This window comes from Canis aureus, chromosome 14 (assembly GCF_053574225.1).
Source record: "Canis aureus isolate CA01 chromosome 14, VMU_Caureus_v.1.0, whole genome shotgun sequence".
NCBI lineage: Eukaryota > Metazoa > Chordata > Mammalia > Carnivora > Canidae > Canis > Canis aureus.
In genome coordinates, this window is record NC_135624.1 from 64,056,098 (window position 1) to 64,068,864 (window position 12,767).

The 12,767-nt window shown below is 38.0% G+C and overlaps 1 protein-coding gene across 7 annotated transcripts in view; it reads left to right on the top strand.

Annotated features, from left to right (window-relative positions):
• SLC4A4 (solute carrier family 4 member 4) overlaps positions 1 to 12,767 on the top strand; it is a 343,869-nt gene that overhangs the window by 213,531 nt on the left and 117,571 nt on the right. For all 7 annotated transcript variants that reach the window (XM_077848312.1, XM_077848309.1, XM_077848311.1 and 4 more), the window contains one exon: positions 11,231 to 11,388. In XM_077848312.1, coding sequence (XP_077704438.1) covers positions 11,231 to 11,388 — 158 coding nt within the window. The remainder of the gene's footprint in view (positions 1 to 11,230; positions 11,389 to 12,767) is intronic.

The window sequence follows — 12,767 nt, forward strand, 5'->3', positions numbered from 1 at the left end:
GAGAGCAGGGGAGGCAAGAGACATAGGGAGAGACTCCCACAAACAGACTCCCCACTGAGTATAGAGCCACATGCAGGGCTCGATCCCACAACCCATGAGATCATAGACCTGAGCAAAACCAAAAGATGGATGTTTAATGGACTAAGCCACCCAGGTGCCCAGAACCGTTTTCAAAGGTGCTTTTCTAATAAAACTCACAGCCAAGTCCATCAGTGCATGCATTGTGTGTGATAAGTGTAATCACAGGCTAGGGCCTGCAGTAGAACAATGTCAGGGAAAGTTGGGGGCCTCGAGGTCAGGCTTACTCTCCTTGTAATTCTTCGGTAGAGTTTGGAGGCATAAGTTGTATTTAACATCTAAGGGATAGGGTAGGGAGGGCAGGCATCCATGCAAAGGGCATTTCCCACCGGATAGATTAATGAGTATTTCAAGTTTCCTACCTTAATGCATGGAGCAGGTGACCTGCTTATATGTACAGTGAAATTCATGACACAACAAAAAAGGAGGAAAAGTAACTTCTAAAAACATTATCTAACCCAACTAGCACCTGGAGTTTACAGATTCTTGATTTACTTAAATACATTTTAAGGTGCTGTTCTATTTGGATTTTCTACCTTCCTTCTCTCTCTCTGACCCATTTTATTTTTATGTAATTAAATCCTGTTAAGTGCTTTAAAATGTGGTCAATTAAATTTTTTAAAGATTATATAGAGCCTAAACTATCTTAGGTGCTTGACTTTAATGTTCTGTGTAAGAGGCTTAGAAATTTCAGAGCACCATCTTCTCAGTTTTAGGTAGCAAAAATATATATTAGAAATATAGGGGGTTCATAGTCAAATGCACATAGTATAGTGAAGTGGACAGAGCCTTAAAAGTTAGAATTCATGTCCTAGCTTGGGCATTTAGCTGTAGGAATTTCATAAAGTCCTGCAGTGTCTTGAACTTTAGTTTCTTTTACCTGGAAAATGGTTTAATAATATATTTCTTGTAAGCATGATGTAAGAATTCAAGTAAGGTAGTAAATATGGAAGTATTTTAAAGACTAAATATAAGCATATTGACAGTATGATTTTTTAATGATGTAAGACATAAGAAAATGTGACTAGAGATTTTGACAAGTTAATTTTTAAACTAGGTCAGTACTTGAAATTTCATCCTATTTAGGAAATCAGAACTAATGGATTGTACTTAATGTTATATTTAGTTTAATAGCCATTTGTGAATGTGCTGCTTTGCAGAATCATTTGCATTAATGGTGGTAAGATGTCTGTATTTGGAAGGAAAAATTAGAAAATCAAATTTTCACCCTAAAGGGATTGTTTTCATTTTGTATTTTAAAAAATGGAATAAATGAAAGGGCAAGAGTGTTCACAAAGTAAAAACATGTAGCCACAGAGCCTTTGGCATCTTGTCTTAGTTAATAACTTTGTACTCTTTCTTGTGTATGTATGTTATACACTCTGGAAATCTTGATAATATCATAAATGTTCAGTTCTAGTAACATTAAAAGTGCCTAGATTCTCGATTCTGTAAGTGATCAGACAATTGCTCCTTTTTCTTTTGTTTAGGCCTCTTAGACGTTGGGGCAATAGTTTTTAACTTTAGCCTTTGGAAATATTCTTCTCAATCACAGCTTGAAGATAACCTAAAAGGCATCAGAGCTTCCATTAAAAAACAAAACAAAACAATGTGTGTAGAAATTATTCCAGCAGCTCTATTACACCAAAAAAGTCCCACAAATTAGCTTAAGGGATGAGTAAAGGATATCTTCATGGAATGGAAAAGTTTTAAGATGATTTTTCTTATGTGGTCTTGAAATAAAAAAGCAATACCTGGTTAAGCTTATGAAACAGTGATTCTTATCTTTTTCCTCCTTCTTCCATTTCCTAGTTGGGCAACCACACAATTGACAAGAAAGAAATGAGATTTAGCAGTGGAGTGCTGGGATATGTTTGAGAGATGATGTTTGTCCAGGCCGTTGCTGTTCAGAAACACCAAACACTTGTCCTCAGTGCAATACTCTCTTTAGAAGATCATCAAGGGAAGTGTGGACACAGAGAAGCAAAGGCCAAGAATCCTTTTATTACTGGCCAAGGCTTTGGCTGCAAACCCCAAAGTACAACCCTGGTGAATTAGGTAGAGCCTTCTGCCTCATCTGGGTAGTTGTAAAGAGCAAAGAAGCAAAACAAGCTCCTTGTACTAGGAAGGAACACAAGAGTAGGCCGCTTTTACACTGGGAACCCTCGGTTACAAAGGCCAGCATAGAGCTTTTGGTGAGGGTAACTATTTTCCCCATACCTGGGGGACAAGCTGGTGCAGGTTGACTTTTTTTTTTTTTTTTGTATATTTTTTTTTATTGGAGTTCGATTTGCCAACATTTGGTATAACACCCAGTGCTCATCCTGTCCAGTGCCTGTCACCCAGTCTCCCCAGCCCCCCACCCACCTCCCCTTCCACTACCCTTTGTTCATTTCCCAGAGTTAGGAGTCTCTCATGTTTGTCTCCCTCTCTGATTTTTCTCACTCATTTTCTCTCTCCTTTCCCCTATAATCCCTTTCACTATTTTTTATATTCCCCGTATGAGTGATGGACTTTAATTTGACAATTTGAGATCAGCTCGCTTCTTCTCTGTATGTGGCATGAGAGGACTGCTGAAAAATGGGGAGGAGGATGGGACATAGGGACAGTCTTCAATTAACCATAAAGCCATCCGTAGGCAGTACCCTAGTTCCCAGCCATTACTCCAGGATTCCTGGAGTTTGAGACTAGAAGTCTGCTCCAAGTAATACACGTAGCTCTCAGTAGGTCAAATATATTTCAGAAATTATTCCAGGGATTCATTTTCACAAGGCGACTTTTCATGATCTGCTTATTCATGCCAACACTGTTGGAAGCTAATTTTAACCTAAGGACAGTATACTTAATTAAGTTATATTCACATTGAGTAGTGGGCTATTAATGGCATATATACTAATGGAAGATAAAGGCAGGTGTATATCACCTCAGACATAACACAGTCAGGTAGTCTCCCTGATGTACAAGATAGGAAGAGTGAAGACAAAAGGGAGGTTTACTTTTCATGTTGGAGAACCAAAAAGAATGGAGAAGGAGTAAGCCCCATATTTCTGTTTTTTATATTGCTAGGTATTTTACTGCTGATCTCTTCCAATCTTTACAAAAGCCTTTATGAGTTAGGGCTGTGGAATATGGTTTTGGTTTTTTTTTTAAATATTTTATTTATTAATTTATTCATGAGAGACAGAGAGAGAGAGGCAGAGGGAGTAGCAGGCTCCCTACAGGGAGCCCGATGTGGGACTCGATTCTAGGACCTGGGTTACGCTCTGAGCCGAAGGCAGATGCTCAACCACTGAGCCACCCAGGTGTCCCTGGTTTTAGTTTTTAACTGTCCTTGATTCCCTTTAAGTATTTTGTGCCAAGGGAGAACTACATGTAAGCCAGAGTTGCAATGAAATAATAGTTTATTTATTAAGAAACTCATTGTATAATTATTTTATTAAAGTAAAATATGTGTGTGTGATTTATATATACAGACATATATAAATCATAAATTACTTAATGATTTTTCACATTGTGAGCACATGTGTATAATTGTTACTCAGATTATGAAATAGAACATGTCTAGCATAGTAGATTTTCTTTGTCATGATTTCTTCTCTTATTTTTATTATTTTCTTCTTTATACCTTCTTTGTGTTTCATTTTTTGTCTTATTCTCACTTCATGAGATAATATATTTAGATCATCAAACTGTGGCTTTTTTTCTTTTGCAATATTTGCATTTATGGCCCTGTATTTTACCCAATGCACTGTTCAACTATATTCTACAAATTTTGATACGTCATATTTTCATACTATGAATAATACTGACTTTAATAAGTCAACTATGCATGTTTTAATATTGAAGAAATCTACTTTGTTTTTAAAAATAATTCTGAAATTCTCTAGGTTATAATCAATATTTTAAAAATATTACTAAGTTATTTCAGAGTGTGTCTGATACTTACAATATGTAGCTCTCCTTTGTTTCTAATTTTTTTTTAATCCCTTGGGTCCCAGTCATTTGATTTTATCTACTAGTATGCCTAGTAATTCTGATTGAATGTCAGATAGAATATGTACATTGTAGAGATGATTTGATACTCAGGATGATATTATCTTTCTTCAGTTTGTTTCTTTTGCTTTGGGATGGGCTTTAGGTGTGGGGCAGGTCACCTTAATATTCAGTGTAGAGGTGAACTGATTGGAAGCTGGGTTTCAGTTTCTTTGTGGATTAGTCAATTACTAGTTTGCCCTTAAGCCTGGGTCTTGTCCTTTAGCGGCCCCAACTAAATGCACGGCATGCTTGTCCATTACTTTGAAACTACTGAAAGCTCTCCTCAATTCTGAGCTCTGCAGCTATTTAAGAATCATTAAATGCCTTTAAAAGGAAATCAGAGCTGAATTTAAGCCTCACCTCTGAGTTTCCTTTTTCAGGGGTATTGGTACCTCAAGTTTTTAATGCCACTGTAACTTTCTGAAGCCTTTAAGCAGATTGCAAAAATTCTTCAGTTTTTCTTGCTGGAAGGGTTGATGTGGTGCAAGCTAGTTTACCAGAGCTGAAAGTGAAGTCTCTTAGAAACATTTTTTAGGTTGGACATTTTTAGTTCGCTAAATACACAGCTCCAGGCCTACAACCACCCACACAGACTCTAAATCCTGGGATTCATAGACTTAAGAGACATGTGTTATGATAGAGAAATGTAGTTGAGCCTATGAAATAGATTCTGAGTCTCCTTGCCTAACCAGCCACATGGATGAAGATGTAGAGTCAGTCGCTCTCTCTCTTTAAATCCATTCACTTGTCTTGCTTAAAAGAGAAAACAGCTTGCTTCTTGTAACCTTCCCATTTAAAAAAAAAGGTACTTGGGCAGCCTTGGTGGCTCAGCAGTTTAGCACCGCCGTCAGCCCAGGGTGGGATCCTGGAGTCCCAGGATCGAGTCCTGCATCAGGCTCCCTGCATGGAGCCTGCTTCTCCCTCTGCCTGTGTCTCTGCCTCTCTCCCTCTCTATGTCTCTCATGAATAAATAAATAAGATCTTAAAAAATAAAGTACCAATGAATTTGTCAAACTCTACTCCATCAAATTGGCCATTTTTCCTCCAAGATGTAGAGAAAGGGAGTGGCCAGAGGCAGAATCCCCACTCTGGTGAGTGAGAGCACTTTTTTCCTAGTCTAATAGTTAATAGTGTTTGCATATGGTAAATGAATAGATTTATACTCAAGTAGCATAAATAATTTACTAAGATATTGTTTGACCTAGGCATTCCCTCATACTTACTTTTGAGTTCCTTGAATCTTCAAGGTTCTACAGCATGGATATATTCTCCAGAGCCATATCTTCGGCATTGCTCAAGAGTCAACCTCAGTGAAATTAAAATATAGGGTGACCATATAATTTTTGTTTAGCACAAGACACTTTTGAGAATGAAAGAAGGTAATATTAATATCAGGACAGTGGGGTAAACTGGGACTATCATAAAGAAACCGATAGTTATGGTGATCCTACTTTAACACATTTCTTTGCAGTGAAAGGACATGATCCAGGAATGATCTAATGATTTTGAGCTTAGCAAGTGGATTTGGGAAGGAATAAGAGCTAGCAATTTTCAAAGAGATTGGAAGGGAGGAAATCAGCAAGAAGAAGAGACAATAAACTAAGAAGAAAAAGAGAAAGCTAGGAAGGAACCCCAGTAAGAAAGCCAGGAATAAATTCTTTGCCCAGGAAAGCAGGTGGATGTTAGCAAGTAGACATGAATCATTAAGCAGGGTGAATTGAAAATAAGCACAGTTTGGAAGATTAAAATTATTCTCATTGAGAGGAGAAGAGAACGTATGGAATTGGGTAGCACTAGGTATAAACTGTATAAAGAGAAAATATCCTCAAGTTTATATGATTTTTAAAACATCACTTATAGTAAGGACTTTGAACAGCCCATAAGTTCCATTCTAACAGATCGGATTCAGATGACAACTAGGAGTACTCCTGGTTAAAAATGACACTTCCCAACAGATGCACTTATCTTAACATGCGCCAATAAAGGCAGACAAAAAGAAGTAGTGTTTAAATGACTAAGTGGCTGACGAATATTATGATAGTCTGGACCTACTTACCAGGTAATGCTGTTGGTCTGAGGGTGAAAATAAGGATAGTGGAGGGCACAATATTAATCATACAGTCATCCCAGGCAGTTAACACTGGTTAGTAGTTAGTAGTGGGTGCGTATACAAGACCTAAAATCTGCCTTCATAGAAGATGGCAGGAGAATGTAGGACCTGAGTAGAGTATAGAAGATTGACTTTTCAATTAGCTATAGATGATGCATATCACTTGTGCGAGTAACTTTTCTATCACCTCACAGAGCTATCATTGTTTGTAACCTCTCTCTTTCATAATCAGTCCACTTGTTCTGCTCTATCCAGTCATGATCTCTAGATTCTTGGCAAGCTAATACTGTGATCACTAAGTTGTTAGAACACCACTCAGAAAGTAAGGAAGTTTAAGAAATTATAAAAATGAGCCTATATGGCAGAGGGCAAGCCATATCCTTCTGAGTAATTATAGCAAGCTCTTTGGAAGGAAGAAATACAGCTAGTATGAAAGGGATCTGAAATGCACACATCTGGATTCACAGAGTTGTTGATGTTCCAGTTGTAGCTACACATGGCAGCCATTTGAAATCTATTTCTTTGAGATCAAGGTTGGCTAAAGGAATTTGTATTCATTCTTAGTTGACCTTGCATAAAATCCAGGCTGTATATCCCTTAGAGAAGTGACTAGTGATCTATAGGAAAGAAATGTCAAACTTTATCTTGAGAATTCAATCCAGATGAGTGTATTGGGTAATTTTCAACCTGATTTGAAAACCTTAGTCCATTCTTGCTTTCATTATCTGTTATTGTTCTTTTAATTCTGATTATTCTTCACCTTTTTGCTTAACGTTTATAATTTTTTCTTAGAGTTGAGTCTGTCTGTTCTCTGCAGTGCCCACCACCAGGCCTTGAACGTTATAGGCATCCATAAATTTTGAAGAGAATTAGATGAAGTTGAGGGTGGATTTTAAATGGAAAGCGAGAAAATTTGTTCAAAATAACATTTTAAAATCCGTTTTCATATCATAATGTGCCTTATTTATCTCCTAATGGGAGATAAAGCATTTCTAGGCATCTAGGCATAGTCAAGGCTCTGAGAGTTTCTGTGCTACAGAAACATTTAATCTGGGATGCCTGGGTGCCTTAGTGGTTGAGCATCTGCCTTCGGCTCAGGGTGTGATCCCAGAGTTCTGGGATCGAGTCCCACATCGGGCTCCCTGCAGGGAGCCGGCTTCTCCCTCTGCCTATGTCTCTGCCTTCTCTGTGTCTCTTATGAATAAATAAATAAAATCTTTGAAAAAATATTTAATCTTATTTAACTTAGTATTCCTCAATTTATTTGACTAATACATTTTTGCAAAGGGTCTGGACTCTTCAGTAGACAGGAATTAATTTAAACCCAACATGGAATTTTCTGGCTACATAAGAAGTTAGAATTCTTGATGAGTTCACAGAATGGAGAAGCTGCAGGGCCTCAGGACTTGGAACTTGGGACTCAGCAATCTCTCTTTTCATCCATTTTTCTCTCCTGCTTTTGTCTGTTACCTTTTGGGTGCTGACCTCATTCAATCCTAGTGTGGACAGTCCCATGACAGGCCCTTTCAACATGGAGGGGAAACAACCTCAGGTAAAGGGAAAGTGTTGATTGTTATACAACCCAAATATTGGTAAATATTAGTTTCTCAAAAGGATTTGATTCCTGCCTGAGTCACACATCCATCCCTTGGACCAATCACTCTTATCAGCGCAGGAATTTACTAAGATTGGCCATATCTAGGCCTTTTGTCCATTTAGATGGCCTGGTCAGTGATTATGTCCAGAACCTTTAAGAGAGGAGTTTAACCAGCTTATTGGGAAGAGCAGAAATAATAACCACCATTCATTCATTGATTCATTCACTCACTCATTCATTCAACAGATGTTTATTCAACCTTTCTCTTCAGGCACTCTTCATGGCATTAGAGATACAATACTGAAGAAAATAGATGGATTTTTCTACCTTCATGGAACCTATACTCTATGGGGAGTCAGATAATAATGATGATAAGTAAAACATGGCATGTTTGACTATGAAAAGTACAGAGAAGGAAAAAATAAAGCAGGGAAAAGAAGTAAAAATAATTACCTGCCTAACTTGATAGAGCAAAGAGTCTGCTGAACAGAATGGAAAATAAAATCAGATTATTATAGAGCTGTTGGTAATGAGAACTCTCCAGAAAGAACCTGAGGAAGATGATTGTAGCAGTGATATTTTATTAGGCATTTGTACCACTTAGCCATACTGTACTCTGTGTTGATAGAAAACAGTTTATTACCGCAACTTCCTTAGGTGATAATAATAGTTTTGGCAATTTGATGTTTTTAGACCCTTCCCATGGCTGCTCTTTCACTATTTATAGAATCAAACAGATTTTTTTTTTAAATATTAACATTTCTTGGAGGACTAATGGTATAAACTTTGGAAAATTCCTTACTGCTTAGAAGTGGTCATGTTCCTAAAACATCTAAATATCTTGCCTTTGCTTTTTTTTGTTTGTTTCCACTAAATTATTAACCCTGATGTACTTGCTTTTTGCTTTACAGTTTTCTTCTTATATGAAGTGCTAAATTAAAGAAAAAAAATTCTACAAAGATGCTAGTGAAAGTGATGGAATTTTAGGGCTCACGTCTCATGTCACTTTATTTTCCCCAATTAAAAACTCTGTAAATGGGGGCATCTAGGTGGCTCAGAATGTAAATCATGTGAGTCTTGATCTCAGGGTCATGAGTTCAAGCCCCACATTGGATGTAGAGCTTACTGAAAAACAAAAAGAAAAGAGAAAGAAAACTCTGTAAGTAGAAATTGTTAGGGATCCCTGGGTGGTGCAGTGGTTTAGCGCCTGCCTTTGGCCCAGGGCACGATCCTGGAGACCTGGGATCGAATCCCACGTTGGGCTCCCGGTGCATGGAGCCTGCTTCTCCCTCTGCCTATGTCTCTGCCTCTCTCTCTCTCTCTCTCTCTGTGTGGCTATCATAAATAAATAAAAAAAATTAAAAAAAAAAAAGAAATTGTTACTATAACCTCTATAACGTTTTTTTTTTAATTAATGGAGAAAATTGAGTCATGTCTGCAACTTCCCATCCCAGCAGTAATCCATGGCAAAAAGTACTGAATTCACTGGTAACTTTTGACCTAAGGGGAAGGGCATTTATATTAATATTAAGAATATATCAGAGGTCTGTGCCTTTCATGTGGTCCTGCAGAATTCTCATCTCCAACATCCACAATTATTGAATGTTTTCTTTGAGCTGTGGGAGGTGTTTCCTACTCACTGAAGAGTGCTTGAATAGGCACTCTTCTAAGTGGGAATTGGAGAAGGCAAGGAGAGGGACGAAGAACACCTACAGGATAAGCTTTCCAAATAACTATAAGAAGCAACTTTTACTCCCCAAGAAAACCACTTTATACCTTTACTCCTCTCAAATTCCCATATGCCCTTCCCCTTTCCTTCATCAGCTCACTTTTCAGTTATCCTTTCCATAGTTCAGGGTTGCTTGAGCTGTTTTTGTGTTTGTCCCCCGTGTCTTCTACAACAGTAATATGTCTCATTAATAATCCAAAGTGTTAGCACACTTGCCATTTAAAAGAAATTCTCTATTTTATGTTTTCCTTTACCTGTATTCCTATTCCTTGCCTTTTCTTGGTAGCAACATTTCTGAAAATAATTATCTCTGCTACCTGTCTCCACTTCTTCACTTCCCATTCTTCACTGGGCACTGTGGTGTCTACTGTAACTGCTCTTGTCAAGATCACCCAGCACCTTCCTCTTGACAAATTCATTGATTCATTCTTGTTTCTCATCTTATTTGAACTTTCAGCAGCCTATGACTCAGCTGTTATACTTTCATCATTGAGCCCTTTCTTCACCTGATTGTTGGCATATCTTGCTTTTCCTCCAACCTCACTGGCTGCTCTTTGAGGATGTCCTCTGCCTAGATCTCCTCCCATTCCTATAAAGATAAAATGGCCCTGGATTTAATTCTTATCCCTCTTTTCTACATTCAAGATGTCATTTGTCTCATGGTCTTAAATTCTGTTTACGTGGTAATATCTTCTAAATGTGTCTTCCTACTACACCTTTCCACCTGGATTTTTAGTAGGCAAGTCCCACCTAAAACATCCCAAACTCCTTACCATGGCTTGCAAGGCTCTTACCACCTGCCCCCACCACCACTACCTACGTAACTTCTTTTGCTATTTCCTCTTCTTTTCTTTTTTTTAAAAACATTTTATTTATTTATTCATAGAGACACAGAGAGAGAAAGAGGCAGAGACACAGGCAGAGGGAGAAGCAGGCTCCATGCAGGGAGCCTGATGTGGGACTCGATCCCAGCTCTCCGGGATCATGCCCTGGGCTGGAGGGGGCGCTAAACTCGCTGAGCCACCCGGGCTGCCCTCTTCTTTTCTCCTTTAGCTCCCACTACACTTACCTTCTTATTATACCTCACTCTCTCTTTTTTTTTTTTTTTTTTGCCTCAGAGCCTTTGCACTTGCTGTTCCCTTTGCCTAGAATTCTTTGAGATCTTTGCATGGCTTGTCCCCCTATCCAATGTAAGATGTACTTCTTCAGAGGCTTTCCCTGACCACCCTGTCTAAAATAATACCCTCTAACCTGTTTTATTTTTCCTTCATAGCACTTCTCACTACTTTAAATCATATTTTATTTCTCCCCTGGTGAAAAATGACCCAAGGAATATAATTTGTTGATCTATCCCTGTGTCCCTAGGGGTTAGTTGGGTCAATTCCTGGCTCATAGTAGACTCTCAACATATGTTTATTGAGTGAGTGAATAAATAAATGAATTGTTTTATACATAAACATTGTTTTATATGTAAGTCATGTGACTGTATCCTCAATATTTTTGAATTCAAAGTACAGAGTAATGTTTATTATAATAGAATGATTAAACATAATAGAAAAATGGCTAGCTAGAGCCTGTTGTGTATTGACTCATATAAAGGAATTTTCTTGAGTGATATATGCAGTGTTTCTTGTTTCCTTCTCTGGAAATAAGTTGTGTTTTCTGGGTTCTTCCCATGCAGCTGAAGAATAAGTTCATGAAAAAACTGCCACGTGATGCAGAAGCCTCCAACGTGCTTGTTGGGGAGGTTGACTTCTTGGATACTCCTTTCATTGCCTTTGTTCGGCTCCAGCAGGCAGTCATGCTGGGTGCCCTGACTGAGGTCCCTGTGCCCACAAGGTAAGCTGCTCCCTGACCTGCTGGGGTCTACAATGTGCTTATAGGGAAGTCTTGGCTAGACAATCAATAGAATAAGGATACATCATATTGGAAAGGTTTAATCTAAATAATGATTTAGCGTATTTTTATGCTATCAAATCACTTGGCACTGGTATATTAATTATAATAATTAATTGGGTCACGTGCTAGTTTGTTCTTAGTATAACTAAGAAAACTTAGTTAATTCTCACAATAATATATATTTTTTAAAGTTTATTTATTTTAAGTAATCTCTAGACTCAATGTGGGGCTTTAGCTCACAACCCTGAGATCAAGAGTTGCACGCCTCTCTGACTGAGCCAGCCAGATGTCCCTCTCATAATATTTTTAAAGTCTAAACTATAGGTGTATGGATTTTATAGATGAAGAAACTGAGTCTGAGAATTTAAGGAACTTGTCCAAGGTAGAGAAGTTTGTAATCTTAAGGTTGACATCATAAAATTATCATGTGACTAGGAACTTTTTTTGGGGGGGTGCTTTTTGTGGGTCCAGTGCAAGGACAGGTAACTTCTCTCTCTTTCAGGTTTCTCAGGTGAGCAGGAAGGGCTGTGAGTCCTCCTCAGTGATCTCAGATGGTCTTGGCATAATAAACTGACAGAGACACAGGGACCCAGGTTTGCTTTGAGCCAAGTTAAGGAAAATCAGAACATTATTATGGCCTCCTGATTCATAGATTACAGGCTATTTTTTCATCATATGGATATTTTCTCCTTATTTTTATATTTCTTAGACACTTAAATTAAGAATGATACTAGTCACTAGTCACTGGACAAATGGCAGAGGAAAGGAAATGCTCATGGATTATTCAATTAATGGGATCGTCATGATTTGTGTTTTCTATAAGTTAGTTGTTCACTTGAAAACATTCCAGCAGAGCTTTGCAGTTCTATCTGAGCAATCACCTGGCGAACTGCTAGCTGACTCAGATCATGGCTGAGGTCCAGCTCTTGTACCCCTTTGGCTTTGTTTATGTCTCTTTGGACTAATTTTGCTGGGGCTTGAAAGAAAAAAGCATGCCAAGAGGTGCTAAATTGCTCTTGCATTTTCATTTTTCTTACACTTTTTCTCTCGAAGCTACAAGTAAAAAATATTTTAAAGGGCTTTTTATTTAACAATAACATGAGTTCATTGAGTAGCAGATCATGACTGTTTGTGTATCCCTCTTATCATCTGCTCCTGTCTGGCTCATTCTTTTCTTCTGTACAGGAGAGCATTACTAGCCTAGAGGGTAAAACACAACATCATTTGAATTAGCAAAAGGAGCCTGGCAATTCAAGGAAATGTAATTCAATAATGTCATAAAACTACTTCAGGGCAATAATCTGGACAATATACCCAAG